The 25784-nt window shown below is 41.4% G+C and overlaps 1 protein-coding gene across 1 annotated transcript in view; it reads right to left on the bottom strand.

Annotated features, from left to right (window-relative positions):
- HTR2A (5-hydroxytryptamine receptor 2A) overlaps positions 1-24992 on the bottom strand; it is a 42615-nt gene extending 17623 nt beyond the window's left edge. Inside the window, exons 1-2 of the mRNA XM_054008446.1 lie at positions 24501-24992; positions 19977-20177 (exon numbers count right to left, since the gene is read on the bottom strand). Coding sequence (XP_053864421.1) covers positions 19977-20177; positions 24501-24972 — 673 coding nt within the window. The 5' untranslated portion in view covers positions 24973-24992. The remainder of the gene's footprint in view (positions 1-19976; positions 20178-24500) is intronic.
- Between the last annotated feature and the right edge of the window lie 792 nt (positions 24993-25784).

Genomic DNA, 25784 nt, shown 5'->3' on the forward strand with positions numbered 1-25784 from the left:
AAAGTAGAAGATTCCATCAAGGAGAAGGACTGGCGTTACAATTTGCATTCTAAGTGACATGCATCCTTGATTTCTTGCTGCTTGTTTACTACAGCACTTATATCTGCTGACACATAGTACTTCTTCTGCATAGATATGAAGTAATGACCTATCTAGCAGATAAAATTCATCCATGGTTCCTTTAAAGAATAAAATCATGTATATTATATTTAAGGATTCATACCTCCCTTTTATAGTAGGAGGTACATGGATAGTTTAAATTCTGTCTCCTCTAAATCCAACTCATTTGGGTCAGTGAGCATATGCGTAAAATTTCCTGTATGAAAAATTTCCTTTAATAAATATTTCCTTTATATTCCACTCTCTGAACGTGTCTATAAAAATTTGGAGGTTTCTATGTAACAGCTTTTACTAGCTGGTTCAAGTGGATTAATACTCTAGAGACTGTGAGAACTTCTTGCTCTAAGACATTAAACTTAATGAAACTCCTACATTTTTCTCAGGATATACTTATCTAATCTGTATCAAGACAGTATTATATGGTCCCCCAGACAGAGAGACTAATCTCTGCTAATAGAAGCTTATAATGCAGTGCAATTAAATTCTTTATCATAAATATAATTTTTTTTCAATGTTTCATAGAATCATAGAAGTGCAGGACTGGAAGGGACCTCAGAAGGTCATCTAGTCCAGTACCCTGCACTCAAGGCAGGACTAAGTAACAACTAATGAGGCAGCTTTTATGATTTAAGTAATTTACAATAACAACAGCAGGGCAAGACGTAGTATGTGTGTGGCTGAGGTACATTTGGGCCTAGAATAAGAGAGAGTTGAGAGTATAGATAAGAAAACCAGGCACCTGGCCAACCTAGTCTGAACATATTTTATCACAGCGGTCACTGCAAGAAACCAGTGAGAAGAAAAGTGTTTCTTTACAGACTGCTGTTAAAGAAAGGCCCTGCAAGGTATATTCAAGATTGAATGGTATGAAATAAGTTTTGATAAATACTATATCACAAAGGTCTACAGGCCTCAGGCCTGTAAGGTATTTAGCTTAACCAAACAATGCCTGAGCCTAAAAATAGGCTGACATGAATAACTAACCAATGAGTGACCCTAGGTCATAAGATGAAACAGTTACAGTAATAGATGTGTTAACTGCAGATATTCAAGGAATATATATTGCAATGTATCAGTTAAAGCTGGTTAAAATATTGTAGGGATTTTTGGAGATATAGGGTGTCAGCAGTGTGCTAACTACAAGTTCCTATGGTGACTGAGTGATGTAAATGTTAATGAGTATAAGGGGAATAACAAGTTAGCATATTTAAAACAAGGCACCCCAAATTTAGTGGGGTGTGAAAGTATAGATAAGGAAAAGGAGTTGAAACCTTCATAAATATGTATGAACCTCAGTGTATGTCAGCATAAAAGATTGTAAAAGTTGTATCTTGGCTTGTGTGCCTTAGAAGATGCCAGGATGACAACCACTGGTGATAATGGACATGATAAAGTTGATGATGAGGAGGAAGATAATGACTGACACTCTGGGGTTCCCCAGCAGGAGATGTGAGTGATGCAAGTAATAGGGCTAAACACTTTGCACTATCTCTCTATCTGCTATTGTATTTCAGTGTTTGTGGGATTGTGTATCTATTTAGTGGATTTGTTAATAAGGGATTTGTGATAAATTGCAATTGTTTCTCATGTGCTCTTTGGGTCTCACATTCTAAAGATACTGGAAATAATTTTCCTGATGTTGTAGCACTCAGGAGACTGAACCCTTATTGATCACTGCAGTCTAAGAGATTAATCAATACACCAATCCACTGCTATGATTATCAATACCCCCACAACACACCTTTCAAGACCCAGGGGTCCTACACCTTATCCAGTGCATCGAATGCCTCAACAAGAACTATGTGGGTGAAACCAGATAATCACTACCATCTCAAATGAAAACTCACACAAAAAAATGATAAAGGACAAAAACACCACATCACCCATAGGCAAACACTTTCCACAAAACAATCACTCCACGTTTGACCTCTCAGTCCTCATTCTCAAAGGAAACCTGTGCAACATCTTTGAAAGACGAGCCTAGCAGCGTAATTTCAGAACTCTGCTAGACACCCAAAATCAATAGTCACTGGTTTTCTGTCTCATTTTTACATTCTGTAACCCACTAGCTCTCCTTTGTCGTACGACTGCTGAGATGTTAATTGACCACTTCATTTTGAATGGTTTCTTGTACCATGTGTTAACTGTTTATGCTTCACAATCTGTTAGAACATAAGAACACCCATACAGGATCAGACCAAGGTCCATCTAGCCCAGTATCCTGTCTTCTGACAGTGACCAATGCCAGGTGCTTCAGAGGGAATGAGCAGAACAGATAATCATCAAGTGATGCATCCCCTGTTGCTCATTCCCAGCTTCTGGCAAACAGAGGCTAGGGACACCATCTCTGCTCATCCTTGCTAATAGCCATTGATGAACCTATTCTGCATGAATTTATCTAGTTCTTTTTTGAACCCTGCTATAGTCTTGGCCTTTACAACATCCTCTGGCAAGTTCCACAGGTTGATTGTGCGTTTTATGAAGAAATACTTCCTTTTGCTTGTTTTAAACCTGCTGCCTATTAATTTCATTTGGTGACCCCTAGTTCTTGTGTTATGAGAAGGAGTAAATAACACTTCCTTATTTACTTTCTCCACACCAGTCATGACTTGATAGACCTCTATCATTTTCCCCCTTAGTCGTCTCTTTTCCAAGCTGAAAAGTTCCAGTCTTATTAATCTCTCCTCATATGGAAGCTGTTCCATAACCCTAAACATTTTTGTTGCCCTTTTCTGAACCTTTTCCAATTCAAATATATATCTTTTTTTTTAAGACGGGGTGACCACATCTGCATGCAGTATTCCAGATGTGGGTGTACCATGGATTTATATAGAGGCAATATGATACTTTCGGTCTTATTATCTATCCCTTTCTTAATGATTCCCAACAGTCTGTTCACTTTTCTGACTGCTGCTGCACATTGAGTGGATGTTTTCAGAGAACTATCCACAATGACTCCAAGATTTCTTTCTTAAATGGGAACAGCTAATTTAGACCCCATCATTTTATGTGGATAGTTGGGATTACATTTTCCAATGTGCATTACTTTGCATTTATCAACATCGAATTTTATATGCCATTTTGTTGCCCAGTCACCTTGTGTTTAGCTGTGACACTCTGATTACCTTTCCCAGACGTGAAGAAGAGCTCTGTGGAGCTTGTAGAGTTGTCTCTTTCACCAACAGAAGCTATTACCTCGCCCACCTTGTCTCGTACACTAACATAGACAGCCTTGCATGCAGTAAGACTTAGGCCATGTCTATACATACAGCACTGCAGCAGCACAGCTTTACTGTTACAGCTGCACCACTGCAGCGTGTCTGGTGAAGAAGCTCTATGCCGACAGGAGAGAGCTCTCCCATTGGCATAAGCAGTATAAGCTATGTCGGCGGGAGAAGCTTGTGCTTATGTTGGTGTAACTTACATCATTCAGGCAGGTGGAATGTTCATACCCCTGAGTAACATTAATAGGGCCCTACCAAATTCACAGTCCATTATGGTCAATTTCATGGCCATAGAATTTGAAAATTGGTAAATTTCATGTTTTCACGTTTAAATCTGAAATTTCATGGTGTTGTAACTGTGGAGATCCTGTAGGGGGGCTCATGGGATTGCCACCCTCACTTCTGTGCTGCCTTCAGAGCTGGACAGCGGGGATGAGGCGATGCGGAGCTATCTGCAGCCAGGAGACATACCCAAGAGCAGTCCTACAGGGAAAGAGCAAGTCCTGTCCTGCCCCAGCCCTGCCCGGACTAGCAGCTAGGAGCCCCCTTTGCTGGGGTGCTCCTAGGAACAAGGGAAGATTGGACCCACGTCTACAAGCCTCCTCCAGCTGCAGGAACCTCTGGGGCTGCTGTACAATACCAGAGCGTCCTGCAGCAGGAGGAGGCACTCGGACGTGGGTCTGGTCTCTCCCAGCCGAGCAGGAGCTAGGAGCCCCCTTTGCTCAGGCACTCGTAGGAACAAGGGGAGATCGGATTTCATAGGGAAGGACTTGTTTCATGGTCTGTGTTGCGTTTTTCACGGCTGTGAAATTGGTAGGTCCCTAGACATAAGTTTTGCTGACATAGGTGGTAATGTAGACATAGCCTTAATGGTCCAAATTCAGAGGTAATGTGGGTGTATGCGTTACACATTGGTATTTAGATGTGAGTCTAAGAAGTCTATATTGATGTACGCAAATGTACGGTAACCAACTTAGAACCCCTTTAGACTCACCTCTAAATAGGGACCTCTTGCTGTGTAACAGATGCAACAGCAGCAGAAACAATGCAAATTTCCCTACACTCTTCCACTATGGTGCTGCAGCCGTATCCTGGAAATATCACCATCACTGATGAGCTAGCGTCGACTCTAATGAACCTCTTAGCAGAGTCTCACCTTTCATTTTAGAAAAAAATAAATCTCTAGCACTTTGCCCTGTGAAGTTAGCCCGGAAAACAGAAACCAAAGTAAACCCATCAGTAGGTGGAAAGCAATCAGCCATCGGGGCTCTACTGTTGTAGCAGAAGGCTGGGTAGAGACATGCCTCCTGGCCTGTCTAGTCCCAGTCTGGAGACTGAAGAGCCAGTATTGGGAGGGAGGCTGGAAGTCTGTTTCTCTCCCTTCCCTTTTCATCAGTCAGGGGTGACTCACTCCCCCACCAAAAACCTGCCTGATAAAAGCTTCCCTACCTGACCTCTCATACCAACTAGGGGATGCTGGCAGCAGTCAGAGGAACCTGCCTGAGAAAAGCTGTCTTCATTTTGACATCAGATACATTTAAAAATCTGACAGGATAAAATACAACACAAAGAGGATCTGTACAGACATGCTACAGGCTAGTTAGCTCGGAAGAACATGGGTTCAAATAGCATTGTCACTCCCTGTAGTGAAGTACTCTGAAAGATACAAGGGGCTGAAAATAAACAGAAGTTTTAAATACACACACACACACACACACACAATAAACAAAAGTTACAGATACACTCGGATTCTTTTTAATAATTGAGCTACAGATACTGTATTCTTGATTAGTAGTCATCTTTAGGCTCTTTCACTACTTAAATCAGACTTTTTCCAACAACGGCCCTTGAGATAATTAAAAATATTGGCTTTCCCTTATGATCCACCTAAGTCAGGGTTTGGCAAACTTTAGCCTTCAGTTAATGGTCCAAGATACTTCTGCCCAACCAATACTTTTAGCCAGCAGGAAATTTTCTGTTAGCATGTGGGATTTGTTGCTGGTAGATGGAAATTAGAGGTGAAGGTTGGTGTAGTTTAGTAACCTGATGGTTTATCTACTGGTATTTAATTTTCATTTGAGTGCAACAATGGGCCTGCTACTAGCACTTTCCACTGTGATGGTAGCACTGCATCTGCTAGCAATTGCTCCTGACCCTCTCCATGCTCCAGCCCTCTTACCTGCAACCTCCCATGCATGTGTGTTCCTGCACCCTGCTTTCTACCCTGTAAGGTCTGTGTGGCAGGTCAAGGGCAGCCTGTAGTGACGATCAAAATCATAGGTTCAAAATCTACACGTGGAAACATTTCAAACTTTAATTTTTATAATAATTAAAACAAACTTTAATCATTTTGTATAAAGAGTTTGTTATCAGATTGGAAGTAGCCACCTAGGGTGACCAGACAGTAGGGGAAAAAATTGGGACAGGGGTGGGGGGCAATAGGAGCCTACATAAGAAAAAGCCCCCAAAATTGGGACTGTCCCTATAAAATCGGGACATCTGGTCACCCTATAGCCACGTCCCTTGAACCTTGGGAAAATAAGGGGTAGTAGGATTCCCTTTGAAGCCTGAAATGAAGCCCAGAAGCTTGCTTTTATGTGGTGGAGCGGGACAGAAGTTTCAGGGCAGTCAGAAAGCAACTACAGTTCGGGTCTCCTTGCAGAGATTTGACCAGAGCTGGGCTGCTATCAAAAATCTACCACACAGATAGACATATGCTTTTAATTTTTGCTCTCCAGGCCAGATATTGTGTAATGATGACCACATAATCAATCAATTAGTAAATCAATGGTTCTTTATCTGGTTCCTTTAAACTTAAATATTAACCTTAAAATTGAGAGATTGTTGATTACTTTGAAATCCTTCAAGAAATACATATATTTTATAGCTGGTAATTAATGGTGACAAATCCAGTAACATTTATTGCTAAGCCAAAGCTTAGATAGAAGGCCTTTTGCAGCTTCAGCAACAGCAACAAAAACTGTGCATTCAGCTAATGCTATTTAACTTGCTTAGGTTTTTTCATGTTCCTTGCAGCAATGGTTTCATTTCTGCTTAGAAGTAGTTATAGTTTTTCAGGTGTCACTGGTTTATGTAAAACAGCTGTTTGCAATAGTCCTACTACTCTAGCAATTTATTTTAATTGAGTTTTAAATTTTACTAGGATTTTTCTATCTTCCTTGCATGCCGGCTGCTTTCTGGCAGCACGCGTGCGCACACACACACACACACACACACACAGAGCGAGCAAAATGGGATCTAAAAAAATTAATAGTGACAGTGTCTTCCACTGGGTTTCCCCGTACGTCCTACTTTATGTGTCTGCCTTTTAGCCTTTAGACTCCTTAGGGCTGGGACAGTCTTTATATGTGCATTGTAAATGCTGAATACACCGTCAATGTTTTATAAATAATAACAACCTAACTAATTACTAAAAGTCCCTAGATATTCCGGTAGCATTAGCAATTAATGATTTGACTCCCACAGGCAGTCTAAACCACAAGCTCCCCTGCTATGTCAGTTTTCTCTCTTTTGGGCTTATAATTATTATAATTTATTATGAGTTAAATGCTGGCAGTGTACTTAGCTCAGGTTTAATGCTCCATTGAAGTGAATAGTGGTTTCCAAGGGGCTAGATTTTTCTGAATTTCTCCAACAGTATATCTGGGTTCCTTGTGCGATACAGCAGTTTAATTGTTATTCTCAATCTACTATTAGACTACATTGATACACACTGAAATCAGTATTGCACTACTGCAGAAATTTCCAGCGATGCATTTAATAGCTTTATTGGTATACTCATCCTCAGTAAATTGCATGACTTACAAATTGAGATACCGAGTAGAACTGTTCTAGCCTTGGGCACATGGCCCTCCCATGCTCCCAACCACTGGTCAGTGGTAGAGAAGAGACAGAACTTGGTTGTCATGATTATAAAAGGGGTTTTGTATTGAGACTGTGGGACACAGACAGACCCTGTAATTCTTTCAGACTTCTAGACCAATGGCTAACACACACAGCTTGTGCTGCTCAGTGTCTCTCTAGGTCCTGAAGTGGACTAGGAAGTCATGGAATGGAATCTGATCGCACTGTTGGGTTCATAGTTCATATTCCATTCTGTTATAGTACCTTCCCCGCCATTTCCTTACATTCTTCTAATCCCCATTGTGGCTGTTTGAAGAAGCATGTACTTAAACTAGTGGCTAGCTTATTATGATGAGATTGAAAATGGTCTAAGCGTGTGGATGGCTAGTTATTGCGGCAGAAGTCTCACCACAATATATTGTTTTGAAGAGAAAATATGATGAGAAGCAGGATGCTGAGTTTTGCTGCTGCACACCTGATGGTCCATGGTACCTACCTTGTTCACCACCATTTACATAAGGGATAATGCTTTTAATACAGATTAAACTGCCTTTGTATCCAGGCTGCCTTTACCACAGTGACATGTCAAACATGAAAGAGTTAAGAGCAGCGGGGAAAAAACAATAGACTATCTCTACTTAAAGTTCACATCAAAGTGTTGTTATTTAGGTTCTGCATCATAATCTCTAGGCTCATCTATTTTGCTAAAGTGCACAAACCAGTAGGGAACTGAAAAACTTAATGATCCTTGGAGAAAACAAATGGGTACAATGTTTGCTGAAAGGACCTCCCTCATGACACACTAGTTCTACAAATGCATGTATGGCAAGGCTAAGTGTTCAAGAAAGATGGCAGGTTCGGCACAAGTTTGGACACACTGAATGAAACGTAATCTCCTTTAGTGAGAGTTGTAATATTTACCCAACGCACCTGCAGTAGAAAGCTGCACAAAAACTTTGGGACGTGTTTTTCCCCCCAACATAAAGTAAATCAGCCCTTGATCACAGGAGTGATTCCCAACTTGAAAGAACATTACGAGGCTCAGGTTAGATACAAATTCATAAGAAGAGGCATTTTGCTGCTGCTGCAAAAAAAACAAAACAAAAAAACCCTGCTAATAACCATAGTGGATGTAATTTAATTGCTCTTTAAAACTCTGCGTACTGTGAAAGTTACAGCTTTAGAGGGGCTGTTACGGAAAAGTTCCTTGTGTTAGTGTAGAATCCAATTCTGAGCCAAGAAGAACTATGGAGGCAGAAGAGTTTGTTGGTCTTGTTTCCACAGATGGTGCCAAAGAACTTTGTAAGGAGCAGCTGACAAGTATTTCTTAATTTGTCATAGGTAACTGGGAAGATGTTGCAATAACTTTGAAAAAATAATGACTTTTATTAGCTGGTTTGTCTTGGAAATGTCTCATCCACTAGACTAAAACCTTATCACAGATATCTCCCCTCGCCACAAGAGTGTGCAGGATAAAATGGAAATGGTACCAGCTACGCAGACCAGCAAATGAATGGGGGAAGTTTAGATGAAGTATGAGTGTTTGACAGCTTGCAGCATTCATGCTAAATAGAGTAAAATCACTGATTTAATTCTATAACATAAATGTTAAGATTAATTTCCCAATTTTTAATGACTTAAAATTTAAAATGTGGGTGTAACGAAGTATAATTCTTTAAAGTGCATAAGAGAAGCTATAAAATTGCTGTATGCAATTTTAAATTTACTTTAAAAATTCTGTGTTCTTGAAATTGTTACTTCATACAGAAGAGTTACTTCATACAGCTTTAATGACACTATTTTTAATTTCTAGGGCAATTAAAGTGTAATTACAAAGTACAGATGACAGAATTTATAAACCTCAAGATGGTTTCTTGTGATTTTCTTTTTGTTCATTTATATTTCATGAGGCTTCTGCTCTGTAAAAATCCCAACTTCTCCTATTGTAGGCATTCACGTAATTGGTACATTTCTTTGTCCATAGAGGAGTCCCACTTCACCATATACTATTGTATAGATCTACTGGTACAGTTTCAGGGTAGACTGTTCACCTGTTCTGCATTTCATACACTATATATAAAAAACTTTCTGCACTGGGGCCCCCACTCACTATTCCAACTCCAGTGAAGTCCGTTTTGGACTCCCCTATGTAACACACATCTTGCTATATCACACAGTATCGCCTTTCAGAGCGAGGAATAATTACTAGTACATGGCACTATACTATGACTGGATTTTGCCTTAAAACATGTTTATCTTAATTGATTACTGTGAATTATTGCACAAAGAGAATCTGGATGATTCTGGGGCTTACTGCAAACCAAAAGCAGTTATCAATTTTTGTCCAGACAATGGTGGTTTGTTTGCTCTCCCTTTGTGCGTGGCTTTGAAGATTTGGCCTTAAGGATTTTTTATGATGTTTTGTAATGAGTAGTATAGATGGCACCTCTCTCAATAGGTGATGTTGTATTTGTCTTAGTGCTAAGTTGTATATATATTTTTGATGTTACACTGTTGTATATGATCAGGAGTTTTAGTCCCTCCTGTGGTGCTGGAGTTGTTACTTACAATGTCCCAATAAATCCTTTGATTTTTTTAATACGTGAATATTACAGTTTCTTTACCTCCATGTTGTCAAATTTAAAGACTCTGGAAAGAGTTTCAATCAATATAATTTCTTTGAGCAGTTTTTTAAAGGGACAATATATAGGATGGGATTTATTTTAAGTAAATAACTACCTCTTAGTATAACTGAAAACTACTTACAATATTAAAATGAAAAATGTTTTATACTGCACACCCTTGTGGAGGGGGGAGATATTTGTGATAGGATTTTAGTCTAGTGGATGGAAGAAATCAACCAAATCTAAGCAAAGAAATCTCTTAAGTGGAAAATAATAGGAAATAATTTATCTTCAAAAGCAGATTTAGGTGTGATCTTGATGTGCCTGTTTTACAGCCCTCTCTCTCAAATTGGGCACCCCGTATTAGTGGATACTTTTGACCTTAAACTCTCTGTCTCTTAATCAGTATATATGCTTACTATATACAGAAACAGACACTATTGCAGTTAATAATTTTGACTTTTCCCAGGCCCATTTATGAATTAAGTGGGCATTAATTCATCAGTAGCCAATTTTGGTGAGGTCTACTACTACAATAATGAATTCTATATTGGTATAATTATTATTGATTAATGGGCTCTACACATTAGGGGGCTGGGGCACATGACTTACGAAGAGAGGCTGAGGGAACTGGGGTTATTTAGTCTGCAGAAGAGAAGAGTGAGGGGGGATTTGATAGCAGCCTTCAACTACCTGAAGGAGGGTTCCAAAGAGGATGGAGCTAGGCTGTTCTCAGTGGTGGCAGATGACAGAACAAGAAGCAATGGTTTCAAGTTGCAGTGGAGGAGGTCTAGGTTGGATATCAGGAAACACTATTTCACTAGGAGGGTGGTGAAGGACTGGAATGGGTTACCTAGGGAGGTCATGGAATCTCCTTCCTTAGAGGTTTTTAAGGCCTGGCTTGACAAAGCTCTGGCTGGGATGATTTAGTTGGTGTTGGTCCTACTTTGAGCAGGGGGTTGGACTAGATGACCTCCTGAGGTCTCTTCCAACCCTAATATTCTATGATTCAGCATTGTAGGGGAGGGGCAGGGCTGGGGGGGTGCCCCAGCCAGGGGGTCCTACCATGCGCCAGGCTCCAGCTGCTGGTCCTGGCTGGCTGGGGAGGGACGGGACTTCCTCTTCCCCTGCAAGGGCCCGGGGCCAGGTCAGATCCACCTCCAGGAGCCTCCCCGGGCTGCAGGAAGCTCCGCGGCAGTGCTGCCTTCAGAGTTTAGCTGGATGGAGCTTCCTGCAGCCGGGGGATGTTCCCAGAGGTGGGTCTGACCCATCCCTGGAGCAGCCTGTGCAGGGGAAGAGGAAGTCCCATCCCTTCCCAGCCCTACCGGGACTAGAAGCGGGAGCCTGGTGCATAGTAGAAGTCCCCGGCTTGCGCTCCCCCCAGCCCTGCCCCTCCCTGGCTCTGGGCCCAGCGCTTAGGGGCTAAAAGAGCCTTGGGCTGGCTGGGGGAGGCAAACCATGACACCCCCTGACCCTGGGGCTTTGGGCAGTCATCCACCTGTAAAGTCCAGCACTGTCGTCCCCCCACCCAAGTGACAACCCTCCCCATGCCCTCTTATCCTCACATCTGCACTGCTGCTGGCAGCGGCACTAGCTTTAGAGCTGGGCACAGAAGTAAGGGTGGCAGTCCTGCGACTCCCCATACCACCCACCTATAATAGCTTTACGACCGCCCACAGCCATCTTTTGGGTCGGAACCCCCATGGTTACAACACTGTGAAATTTCAGATGTAAACATCTTAAACTATGAGACTGACTATTTTAAAATCTTATGACTGTGAAATTGACTAAAATGGACCATGAATTTGGTAGGGCCCTAATCATAATGCATATATACATAGGGGGTTGAGTTTAGGTTGAATGGGCAGCTTTAATTCTGGCTAACCTAACTCTTGAGTGTTTACTTTGCAACCTTAATAATGGTCTTTTAACATAGCTTGTTTATGTAATTATATACAAATGTAGGAACTTTTAACAATATACTAAATTAATCAATGCTCTTATATTATGCCCAGCTGCCCTTTAATGTACCTTTAATGAGTTGGCTGAGTACTTGTAGGCATCATGGAAGAAGTAGTATTGAGAAGGGATCTGAAAAATAAGAGGGTCGATAATGCCCTGCTTGCATCTGCCAATTCTTCAGGTTGGCTCTCTACTATGGGGTGGAGGATCTTGGGGTAAAGCCCCTGATCCAGATGCTTGTGTCAGCTCCATGGTGGAATGAGGTGACAATGTTTCCCTGTCTGCTTCCATTCCCACCTGATCCAGTGTGTATAATACATCACTGACGTGTGTACAGCTGTTTAGCATTCCTCTGTTCCTCAAAAGAGTTGCTATGGTACTTGGCACAAAAATTTCAAAAGAGGAGTGGATTATGTAGCGAGGTCCAAGAAAAATTGTGAGCCTCTACATCAGCACTTCCCTAGCTTTTGAGAGCTGAGTCTCCCCCCTACAGGAAAATAAAACCAATCACACTTCCCTTCAGCCCTGCCATATTGGCTAGGCAGTATAGAGGAAAGTTACTTTACCACCATTCCATGCCCCCTAGGCTGTTCCTTCCTGTAGCCGTCTCCCCTCTTGGTGTTGGGGCCGACCCCTCTCGGTGAGGTGAATGGCCATAGGTCTGGGCTTCGGCCCCTTGCTGGGGCAATCAATAGTCATTTGGGCTCTGGCCACCTGGGTGAGGCAGAGTAGGGAAACAGACTAAGGCTCGCAGCTCCTGGCTGGAGTAATCAATAACAGTTTGGGCTCTGGCCCCGTGGGTGGGGCAGAGCCAGGAAACAGTCTCCCACTCCCTGGTGTAGGCCTTCTGGCTTAGGGTGAGTTGGCGGACACCTCAGGTGTGGGGTGGCAGCAGGGGGTAGGGATACCCAAGCCCACCCTACTCCACTAGGTCCCAGCTCATGCCCCTAAAAGTGGCAGATGGTCCTGACACTGGGTCTGCAGGAGCATAACAAAACGGCTGGAGCATGCTGCCTCACTTCCCAGCAGCACAACTGGAACAAGATCTGTTTTCCCTGGACTACTTCCCACCACTCTTGGCGAGAGAATGCTCCATCACTGTGGGGGTCGGCTTTTCAATCTAGTGGCCAGGCAACACTTCCTCTGGTTGCTCCCCAGGCTCCTCCATCTCCAGTGGCTGAGCTGTGCCTTCGCTTCCAGCAGCCAGGTGATGGTTCTGCAGAGGGCTTGGAGAGATGTCTGCTTCTTTCCCTGGTCCAGCCACACCTGAACTCCAGGACACTGCTCTTCTACTTCTGGCCCTGCCCTTGCACTTCCTGTAAGGGGGGAGGGCAGGGTGGATTTGGCTGTGCCCACCAGGGGCGTTAACCCCTTCAGTACTGGAGGGAGGTCTTTTGGCCTTACTAGACTTCCGCTTTGGGAAATGCTCATCTACATTTTGCAGTAATCAAAAATTTGAAGTCTCCAAAACTATGGAAAAGGAATTGGCAAAAGTTTTGAGATAAATGTTGCAAACGTTTTTTTCATCAGTTTTCCCCAGTGCTATTTGGGATCCTTCTGGAGGAAAATTACTGTATAACTCTACGTGGCTACTGACTAGGGAGAGCTGAGAGTGCCTGAAGGCAGTGAACAGATGTGTAGGCTGAGGAAGGAAGGATAAGAGAAGAGAGAAACTCAGCTAAGAGGATGTGGCCTTCATCAAACTTCACATGACTTAGATCACAATAGGAAGGTGAATCCTATAACAAAAAGAAGAACAGGAGTACTTGTGGCACCTTAGAGACTAACAAATTTATTAGAGCATAAGCTTTCGTGGACTGGGCTATAGTCCACGAAAGCTTATGCTCTAATAAATTTGTTAGTCTCTAAGGTGCCACAAGTACTCCTGTTCTTCTTTTTGCGGATACAGACTAACACGGCTGTTACTCTGAAACTTGTCCTATAACAAAGAGGGCTAAGAACTGAGGAATGATATGAGTGAAACCTTAACGTTTCTTACTCTAACTTTTATTTTATGTACTGTTTTCAAAGGTCTGCTAAAATGAGAGAAGGCTGGTTTTTAGCCCTTTTACAGGGGATTGTGTTTCTTAGGTTTAGATTCCAAAATTTTGTTAAAAAGAAGTGAACTAGATTAATTTTATTGAGCTTCTATGGAGTTTTTCAGTGCAGGCTTTATTTATAGTACCACATATGCTAGCTGAATGTTATCGAACTGGGTTTCACATAGACCACTGTAATACATTTCGAGAAGTGATAATGTCTAGTTTTTGACACCTATTTTCAGATATCACCTCTATACTCTAAAATAAATTGAATCATTTTCAGTGTTTAGACATTTAAGGTTTCTAGAATAACAGGCCTGCCCCTGCAATAGCCACACATAACCTAATTATCCAGCCACTTTGGGTACCGTTTGAATTAAGAATTAAAGACAGAATTAGAATCTGTTACAGTAATTAGATTCTATCTTAAACCAATTGCCCTTGGCACTTCATGGTCTAGAGAAATAAAGGCTGCTGGCTTAATGTTATTCTGCTGTTAAATATAAAAACTCATTTTAATACAAAATTTAGGCTGAGAACATCAAGATTTTCAGAAGTCAGGTAAGTCACATTTCCTGTCTCAAATTGTTATGTAATACATTATGAGCTCAGTCCAAAGCGCACTGAAGTCAATGTCATTAATGTCAGTGTTGTTTGGATTAGACCCTAATGAAACTAGAGTTCACTAAAGTTCAGATTTAAACAGGAAAGCAGGAACAAAAATATTATACAATGGTGATAAAAACTTTCAGAATTTTATGACTTTGAAATGCTTGATTTCTCAACCTCATTGTTGAATTAGTTTTAATATTTAATTTCCTTGGCCAAGATTTTCATAAGTATCTAGTGATTTTGACTGCATTCATTTTTTGGGTGCCCAATTTGAGACACCTTAAAGGAATTTGGTTGTCATAGGGCAGGTGCTCATCACTTTCTGAAAATCTGCCCACATCCCCCACCCCTACACTCAGACTTCTTTTTAAAACAGAAAAGAAAAAGGAACAAAAATTCAGGGTTATTCATCTTGCAGAGCTGATCAGAAAATGGCAGGAAGCTCCTGGCATCTTGTCTTCTTTGGCTCGTACTATAGTGACCACTCTATTGAGCTCTCCAGGGAAAGAGGAGAGTTTGTGCCTCATTACACAACTTTGTTATAATTTCACATACTACAGTTCAATTCACAAATAGCTCAGATTTTGTTTTATTCATTAAAAAACATCATTATACCACTCATCAACCAACACTGTAGCTTCCTAGCTGTCCCTCTTCAACAACCCCTCATCCTGCCCTCCAATCTAGCCTGCACCTTCCTCTCCCAAGGTAAAACAGTGTCCAAGCTATTAAAAGAGGTAGAACTACAGAACTGATATAAAGCAACCAACAATACTACTCCTGATTTCAGGTTACAGCAAGTGGAAGAGAGACACATTGGCCCTGATTCTTTTCTGTTACTTCTACCACTCTGTACCATTCAGGTGATGCAAAGATGTTAGAATCTGGCCTTAGCTGGCCTGCTGAGAATTTCCTTGGCATGATTGAGGTCTATGTTGGCATACAACCAGCACAGCCAACTCCTACACCAGCTGCACCCCCAGCATAGAGGGCATGGCACCTAAGCTTCGTCAATTCTTACCTGATGTATGGTGCCTTGGGGAGCATAGTCAGCTGGCATAAATAAGAACAGCCACTAATTTATGCCAGAGCTGTTGGTCTAATTTACATTGGGGCAGGGGCCAGGGGCCAGAGTAACTTGACAATCAGGAAGCTGTAACTGGCTCTCTGATTGGCATGACCCCCATCTAACCTGTGCTGAGCAAAGATCAGTGAAGGAGAGTATCAAGGCCTTAATCTCTTTCCTTTACCCATATACCCTACAGCTCATCCATCACAGAGATAACAAAAACTCCCCAAAGCAACAGAGGTCAACATGACCTAACTGCAAGCCACAGGAATAGAGGTACAACAGAATGACAAACAAAATGGGACCCAGAAGGCAGAGTCTCAGGGGACATGATAAATCTATTCTCTCCTGACAGAATCCCTTAATGAAGTTACATTATACTGCATTTTTAGGTCTGCCTGTGCTAATTGTACCTGTGTGGAACTGCAAAGAGTTAAATAATGTATAGACTAAGTCCTATAAGTAGCACGGGGAGCCTGAAGGTTGGTAAATGATAGATAAAACATCTCTTTGGTCATAAGCCATTTCCTAACTTTGCTGCGGCAGATTTTTGCAGTCAAGGGAGTGCTGGAGGAGGACAGGGTTACATTACACTGACAATTGATTGACAGTTAGTTGCACCGAAGGGCTGAGACCATTCGGATTCTTTATGGGGCTAGCATTTTTCTTTGTCCCTTTTATGTGGCAATCTGCCATGATGCACACTCACTCTACTTTGGAGATGAGGGATAACCAGATGCCACGCTGCCGCTCCACTGGTTATTATGCAGCTTCCTCCTTCCCTCTTTCCCAGAGCACATCACATTCAAGACATATTCACCATCTCGGGGGGCTCAAATCTTCTTCCTTCAGCTTGTCTCTCCATGCATCATGATACCACAGTACTAACAAGGCAACTGAGCACCATTCCATTCCTCTCACTGCTCAGTCTGTTAACTGGATTTTCGTATACATATATTTAATTTAACAGATGTTATGATTAGGTACGATATGTAAATGAGATAGACAGGTTGCACAAGTACTCCTGTTCTTCTTTTTGCGGATACAGACTAACACGGCTGCTACTCTGAAACATATCATCCCAGTTGACTTCCAGGATTACATCACAGGTTTTGTTATCAAAACATAACAAAGCCAGATTCTAGAGAGACAAGGTGGGTAAGGTAGTATCTTTTGTTGGACCAATTTGTGTTGGTGAGAGAGACAAGCTTTTGAGCTACACAGAGCTCTTCTTCAAGTCTGGGAAAAGTACTTGGAGCATCACAGCTAAATACAAGGTGGAACAGATTGCTTTGCAAAGGAAGTTAGCACATATTCTAAGGGACCATTCAAGGTGGAGTGGCCTGTTAAAACCTCTGCAGTCATAGGACCAAAAAAAAGGGGGGGGGGATTAATGGGTTACAGATTGTTGTAATAAGTCATAAATCCCATGTCTCTGTTCAGTCCATGATTTTTAGTGTCTAGCGGAGTTATGAATTTAAGCTCCCAGGCTCGTCTTTTGAAAGTGTTGTGCAGGTTTCCTTTGAGGATGAGGATTGATAGGTTAGATATATAGTGATTGCTTTGTGAAAAGTGATCACCCACAGGTGATGTGATGTTTTTGTCTTTTTCGTTTTCCTGTGTGAGTTCATCCAAGAGCATAGTGATAGCTGGGTTTCACCCATATAATTGTTATTGGAGCATTTAGTGCACTGGATGAGGTACACCACAAGTTATGATAGGCATTTGTAGGACCCATGGATCTTGAAAGGTGTGCTGTGGGGGGTGTTGATCATTGTAGCAGTTGAGATAGGTCTGCAGGTTTTGCATCTGTTGTTCTGGCAAGGTCTGGTGCTGCTTTGAGTAGGTGTGTCCCGGTCTGTGTGGAGCTTGCTTCTGATGATGAGTTTGGAGAGGTTGGGGGGTTGTTTGAAGGCCAGAAGAGGGGGTTCAAGAAAGATTTCTTTCAGGATGGTGTCCCCATCGAGTATGGATTGTAGTTTTTTGATGATACCCATATGGGTTCCAGTATGGGGTGGTAGATGACAACTAGGGGTGTGGGATAGGAGAGGATTTTATTTCTATATTGAAGCAGGTTCTCTCAGGGTATTCAGGTGGCCCGTTCCATGATGTGATCTACTTCTCTGGTGCAGTGTCTTTGTTTGGTGAAGACATTTTTGAGTGTGTTACGGTGTATATCCCAGACTTCCTCCTCAAAGCATATTCTGTGGTATCTGAGTGCCTGGCTGTAGATAACAAATTTCTTAGTCTGTTTGGGGTCGTTACTGGATCTATGAAGGTAGGTATCATGATCTTGTATATCGTTGTCTGTAGGGTTCCATTGATGAAGCTGATCATGGTATCCAGGAAGTTGATGCTAGTGTGGGAGTGTTCCAGAGAGAGTTTAATGGATGGTAGATGTTTGTTGAAGTTATGGTGGAAATCTATGGGGGAGTTTAAGTCACCTGTCCAGAGAATGAAAATATCATTGATATATCCCTGGCATGTCATTGGCCTCATGGTGCATTTGTCCAGAAATTCTTCTTCAAGGTGAAGAAGTTAGCATATTGGGGAGCCATCCAAGTACCGATGGCTGTTCCCATGGTTTGGACAAAGTGTTTGTTATTGAATGTACAATTGTTATGGGTGAGGATGAAATGGGATGACAATGTATTTGGGGTGGATATCTGAGGGTTGTCCAGTGTCTTGAAAATATTTGTAAATATTGGATCCTACACAGGCCTATCACAACATGTGGTGTACCTTATCCAGTGCACTAAATGCTTCAATAACAACTATGTGGGTGAAACCAGACAATCACTATACTTTTGAATGAAGTCACACAGGAAAATGATTAAAGACAAAAATGCCCTATCACCCCTCACAAAGCAATCACTCTATATCTGACTTATCAGGCCTCATCCTCAAAGGAAACCTGCACAACATTTTCAAAGGACAAGCCTGGGAGCTTAAATTCATAACTCCGCTAGACACTAAAAATCATGGACTGAACAGAAACACTGGATTTATGGCTTATTACAACAATCTGTAACACATTAATCCCCCCCCCCCTTTTTTTTGGTCCTATGACTGCAGAGGTTTTAACAGCCCACTCCGTCTTGAAAGGTCCCTTAGAATATGTGCTACCTACCTATGAAAAACAATCTGTTCCACCTTATATTTAGCTGTGATGCTCCAAGTACCTTTCCCAGACTTGAAGAAGAGCTCTGTGTAGCTCAAAAGCTTGTCTCTCTCTTCAACAGAAGTTGGTCCAATAAAGATATTACCTTACTCATCTTGTCTTTCTAATATCCTAGGACCAACACAGCTACAACACTGCATAAAGCAAGATTCTGTAATTTTCAGTCATGCCACACTTCATTGCTTTCTAATAAACATAGGCATCATGTTATACAGAGAATAAGGGCCATGTTATTATCAGTTATTATTAGTACACTATCATAACACAGAAAATGTGTGGATCAAATGATCATTGGTGGGAGAAAAAACTCTAGATGGTTAAATGCTACTGAATTTTTTATTTGTATAGTGCTTTCTATTACCACGATGGGTGTTTATAATTCTTGAAACAGCATGATAGAAAGGAAACAAACAAACAAAAAACCCTCCAAGAGTTTTGAAAGGGAACATAATCACTTGTGTTTCAGGGCATAAACCAACCTTTAACTAATGGGGATTGAGAAGAAGCTTTCCGTGTGAGCAGTTTATTCCATAATTGCTTTCTCTGTGAAGCAACTAGTATTGGCTACTGTCAGTCAGGGTACTGGACTAGATGGATCACTGGCCTGACCCAGTCTGGCAATTCCTATGTTCCTATGAATTTGTGATTAACATAGTTTAAAATATAAACTTTTCTGTTCATTCTGTTTACAGATGTAGGTGTATAGGTGACATCCGGGATCTATGAGGAAATCCCTCACACTGCTAGGCACAAAGGCCCACTCAGCATGCAGTGGCACAGCACTGGATCCATGTGTCTCGGGCCCTTGGTGACCATGGAGGAGCAGATAGGCTTTGCCTCAAAAACAAACAAACAAAACAAAAAACAAACCAAAAAAGCAACCCTGCTGTAAACAAGTCATAGCGATAAGGTGTCAGGAACAACTGAATTACAGCAAAATCAGAGAGCTCTTTTTTCAGTCCTGATCATTTGCTCTTTCATGGTGTCAAGGTAGTAGGGGATATCAGTACTGAAAACAAGCACGTCTATAGAAGAAACTTGAATACAAGAGTTTTGATTTTGTTGTGTGTTCTTTCACTGCAGAGTGCTGCTCAATATTTCTCCACTTGCCATTGTCACCGGTGATTTTTATCATATAATTACAAGATTACACCATATCTAATATTATGGCAAACAAAATCTTGCAGCCTGGGATACAATTTTAATCTGTAATATATTTGTCAAGTCTCTCAAAAACCAGGAATCTATAATTATGTGTTGAAATGTTGCCTCACTTACCAACAGATATGGTCCAAACAGCAATTATTTTTGTGAAAGCCTTAGTTCTGGAGTTAAAGCGGCTGTGATGGATGGGATTTCGTATGGCAATATAGCGATCCAGAGAGATGGCACAGAGGTGCATGATGGAGGCAGTGGAGAAAAGCACATCCAAATAGATCCAGACAGCACAGAGTTTTGTAGGCAGAGGCCACGTATATCCTGCAAAGGAGAAAGTTAGCATCAGCTAAGCAGAGTATAAATGGATGGATGAATTTTACTATTGCTTATAACTTTACCAAACTTAACCATTGGGGCTGAGATGTTGTTGGCCTGCTTTCTGGCTCAGGCTGATTCTATATACATAGGCAGTTCTGAGAAAGATGTTAGGGAAAAATAGGCAGTTTTGTCAACGTAAACCCATTTCTCCAGTTTTCTTTGAAGAGCTCTAGCACCTGCAGGGTTTGGAGCAAATTTAGCAGGGGGACGGTCCTGGGAGCAGAGACGTGCATTTTGTTTTTCCTGTGAAAATACATACCGATTAGACCAAGTTATAAGAAAATTGGCATTTGCTCATGCTCAGTAGATCTTATGAGAGGCCTGCTGCTAAAATCTCTGAAAGTTCCATTTGCACTAAGCCTGCGCCAGTCCCACAGTGCTAACCACACTGAAGGTCCCAGGCAGAGAACTAGAGCTCCAGATGGGGATGATGTGGAAGCTATAGCAGCAGCTGCTGCTACCCCTTTGGCACAGGGCAGAGTTTCCTAAAGTGTGTGTGGCATTTGAAGGAGTAGCTGGGGGTGCGTGGAACAGGGGCAGTGCAAGTTTCCCCATGTTGTCCTGCTAACACAGCAGGGTGGAAGGGGAATGCAATTGGCTTAATTTTTCTGAAGTGTGTCTCAGTTTTCAGTCTGAGAAATACTGGCCAAAGAGCATAAAGTGAGTGGAAGCTGAAGGGAGTATAGCTCTCCCTTCCACTAAAACCATAGGAAGAACTCCTCTGCTCTCCCTCTTTCTTGGCTGGAGCAGTGAGAGCTCCCCTTCCTGTTTCAATGTGCTCTGCCCACCAGGGAAGGTGTGCTGAGTGCTAGGGGGAGACAGTGAGTTCTAGTCTCAGCTCTTCCACTGTACACTTCATGGTCCTTATTATTAAGCAAGGCCTTCCCCAACCTGAGGAGGCAGGCAAGTATCATTCCTCCATATTACAGATGGGATAGCTGAGAAGTATCGCGAGGTCTGTTGTGACAGAGTTGGGAATAGAACCAAGACACCGGATTCTGTGCTGTGCTTCTCAGAAAGTGTCGTATAGAGAAATGGGGAGGAAAGTTGGTTTTAAATCACCTTTGTACCTCCCAGAGTCTGGGCTACTCTAAGAGCTGGGTCCATCCCCAACATAAATTAGGGGTCCCAGAGACTGCTCTAATTTACAGCCTTACACAGATGCCCATGGGATTCCTCACAGCTCAGAACTGCTGCAGCACAGAGCTTTGCCTCCTTCCCCTGGCATGCCCCTATGCTGAGGGCTGCAAGAATGTGAAGAGTACAGCCAGAGGCCCAGCCCTGGAGGAATTCCCCAAGTGGCCACTCTGCATCCTTTACAGCCCCTATATACCATTCTGGGGACCAGAATTTGTCCGTAGATTTAATATGGTAGACTCAAGTTTCAGCCACTTAGCCACAATGCTTTTCTGAAGAGATGTGCCAAATTTATGTGTTTGGCTGTGCATATTCCCCTCCAGAGCCAGGAATATAACCCCAGGTTCTGGATTCCCAGTATTCCCCCGCTGTCCAGCAAACAGTTATCTAACATTGGCGAAATGTGTCACGTTCTTCTCTAGTGGCTGGTCCCCATAAAGAGTAATGTTCTCCTCCTCCTACTACCAGTTACTTCTTCAACAGAAGCAGTAGAGATCTGTGCAGTGGATTGAAAGGTCCTGGGCTCCAACTCTACTAATGATACGTGTAGAGGAACAAGTTTCCACATGAAGAAATATCCCTTTGTCTTGTGTTCAAGGCACTGGACTGCTATGTAGGAGAGCTGCGTTCCGCTCCTGCTTCTGCTACAGACTTCCCAAGGGATGTTGGACAAAATGTTGTTGTAATGACTACGCACAAGGAGGTTGAGTTAAAGCTGCCTGGGCAGAATTTATTTTTGTCATTTCTTATCTTTTTAATCCTTGACTTTGCAACCTTAACATTCTTTTAATGGATTTTTTTTGGTATGTATCTATAGAAAATCAGAGAAGGGCCATTTTTTTTATGAAGGTAGTTGTATAGCACAAGTACAAAAGGAACCCAATCCCTGTTTGAGTCCTGGCCGATATTGAAATACAAATAATATTGTATGTATGTTAATACACACCCACACCCACACTTCAAATTGAGGCCCAAGCCACATTCAAATCTGCATTTCGACCATTTCTCCAACACTCTAAAGTTTAGAGCGTTCATATCCAGGCTTTTGATCTGGGGTGCTAGTAATTTATATGTAGAGGGGGCATTCAGACCTAAGGGATAATTTCTGTTCCCACTTAAACCAATGGCCAAACTCTTACTGACTTAATCTGGAATTAGATGAGACTCTAAAAGTCTGAAATAGTGCTGAGCAACTCTCCAGGTGCTGAGTGCCCTGATGATGGGAGTTTAAGGTGCTGGCTCCTTATAGGATTGAGCTCTTAAAGCCAGATTATCAACGGTATTTAGGTGCCCAACTCCCATTGATTTTGAGGATCTGGGCCATAATGACTTCTGGTTTGAGTTCAGTGCAAATAGCACCAGAAGTGCTTTGGTGCCTGGGATAATATGATCACAGGTTAATGGGAGTCTGGAAACTGGCTGATTCCTGGCCTTTTGCTTCCGATAGTTGGGGTGAAGTTCTTAGTTCTGGTGCGGGAGGGGGGTTCTCTAGAATAAACGGTTTGCTGGTCATTGTGATGCTGATAATGTAGCATGCTGATGCTGCATTTCTAGGAAAGCTCATGCCAGAATGACTGAGTGATTTTTCAAAGGCATGTATCCTGGAAAAGGATCTTTCCTCTGGCAAAAGACATCACACTGCAAAGGAGAAAAAAAGAGAGGAAAAAATAGAGAAGAAGCAAAGTGAGTGTTCTTCCTCTGTCAAATGGAGGGGACGGAGTTTTTCTCCTTTGCAGTGATCATGCAGCTGCCCTCCTATTGCTGTGTGTGTATTAAGGGTGCATTTGACCATGTAAATATTGCAATTAAAATAAATGAATGGTCACAATTTAATATGGATTTCTGAGCAGAGGCAGGGATTAGCTTCCTCAGTGGCAGGGACTGGCCAGCAGGAGTCTCTGTTGCATGTGTCAGTGAACCATCCAGGGCTTGAGTCTTTCACTTATCTCACAAATCAAGCAATTACTGCGTCTCTGGCACTATTTTTCATTAGCTTCCCCACTAGCAAAGGTAATGATACTACTGATACAATCGGTCACAGACCCATGCCAATTCCAAACCTAATTTGATAATACTATTTAGGGTAGTTTGTCTCGATCACAGGGAAAGTGAAAGAGGGAGATTTGGAAATAAACTCTTATATTGCTGTTTCCTAATAAAATCTTCCTAAAGTTACAGTTTAGTGGCTGATGATTTAGCTTATTGAAACAAGCCTAGAAGCTATTTCATCTCATGTCTCTTCTCTTCTTGTATTGGGTATTTTTCTAAGTTTCGAAGGAAAATTACACAAAAATAGGAACATATTTTCATTTAACACTTAGGCTGCTGCTTTTCAACCTTCTCTGCTGTGTAACAGAGGCTGCTGAGGATTTTGGTCAAAATAACAAACTTCCGTTACCAATCTCAGTAAACTGTGTCACAATTCAATTTACACTTTCAAATTACTCATTAGAATAGATAGATAAAGATCTTGATATTTGATTATTAATTTGTACATGTTACTAACAATTGGGCACAATTAAGTCTATCTACTTTTCAGCCTCCTTCAAAACACTTATTCCAACATTTCATGGTAGCTAATGAAATTTAAAGGTAGACATGTAAATAAGGATCTCAGTGGAAAGATAATTATTTAGAATTGCAATGCTTGATTAAAAAATGAAATAAAATAAAAAATAGAGGCAGGCTATTTTAACTCTGAGGGCACCAAGTCATTAATGCTTCTGTGCCTATTTGCAGAGCAAAGTAATTGACAGGACATTACTTACTTATTAGTAACACTGAAAACTATGCGTCAAAGATAAAACTGATACAACAGAAAGGACACAATATCTGATAGAAATTATAAGACAATTCCATCAGAATCAAAGTGGCAAATTGACATTTTGGACTGTTTAAAATGTCCATACTTAAAAGTTAAAACTAAATAAACATGTAAATATTGCATCTGTTCTTTACATACATTTACCCCTTATAGTTATTTTTCACCTTGCACAGGGAAGTGGCAAGAATATACCTTAAAACTAGCCTGTATTTACATTTTCCTTATCAAGCTGAAATAATAACAGCGTGTGCATGCAATTTTTAAAAAGCTACATGTATGCAATAGGTTAGACAGGTGATACTCACCATACAGTATGGTTAACATTGACACAGGCATGACAAGGAAACCCAACAGCATATCAGCTATTGCAAGTGACATTAGAAAATAATTAGTGGCATTCTGTAGCTTTTTCTCCAGTGACACAGCCATGATAACAAGAATATTTCCAGCAATGGTTAGAACAATCACTATAACTGTCAGCAGAGCTGGCCAGTTTTTCTCTGGAAGATGAAATAGTGATGAATAACACGGCGGAGTCAGGCTACCTTCACATGAAAGATTAGTTAGGTTTTCGGAGTCCACAGTCAAGTTAAACAGATGAGATGCATTAACCTCTCCAGGCACAAAAACATTTTTGTAGAGTCTTCGCTCATGATTTAATTGGATTAAGGAGTTTGCAGTTGGGTTCTCCTCGTCACAAAGAATATCCATTGCTAAATCTGAAACCGGGGAGGATGTACAGTGAAAAAACAGAAAGTTATAACCCTTTGTCACCATCAGGCTTTATATTCCTCTGTTCAAAGCTGATGCTGGTGGAAAGAAGGGACTCTTTTTTTGTTGATTGTTTTTTCATCATTAATATGACTGAGAAAACTGATGGAGTTATTCTGGTCGCTCAAATACTTTTGTTTTTAGTTTCATGTAGTCCAATATCAGCATCTGTTAAAAATCCAGTAGAAAAGCAAAACTAACTTACAGGCTAGAAAATGTGGACTCGAGGCTTCAGAGAGCAAAAACATTGGCCAAAAATCTTTTGCAACCACCAGGACTCCCTTCTGTAGCTACATCCTATTGCTATTGGTAACTGTAATCACACAGTTTTAAACACAGCAGTATGAAAATAGCTTGCCATACAAAACAGCAAAGCTCTCTGTGCTCTGCCTTAAGAAAGTTGATTAAAGATTCCATTCAGCATCTTACTCTCACAATAATTAGATATGCTCTTATTTATAGTTCATCTTCAATGTTATGGCTGATAGTCTCTGTCTTCTGTCATATTACAATATCATTTTAAGTCTCATACCAAAATTACAAGTAATGTTCCATATTGATTTTAATATGTAATGTAATGATTACTTTTTAGCCCAGCATGGCTTCAAAATAGAAATAAAATGACTAAGTACTACAAGTATAAAAAAAAAAAAACAAGATAAGGTAAGACTTACATTGTACTTCAGAGCCCACACTCAAAGTGCATTAGAGTCACTTTGTACCCTGCTTTATTGTATCCTTCACTGTGTTATCCACTTTTGTGTCCTTTCTCTTCAGTCTCTACAAAAATGATTGTATTTTGATTACAGTTTTGTTGA

This window comes from Malaclemys terrapin, chromosome 1, assembly GCF_027887155.1.
Source record: "Malaclemys terrapin pileata isolate rMalTer1 chromosome 1, rMalTer1.hap1, whole genome shotgun sequence".
NCBI lineage: Eukaryota > Metazoa > Chordata > Testudines > Emydidae > Malaclemys > Malaclemys terrapin.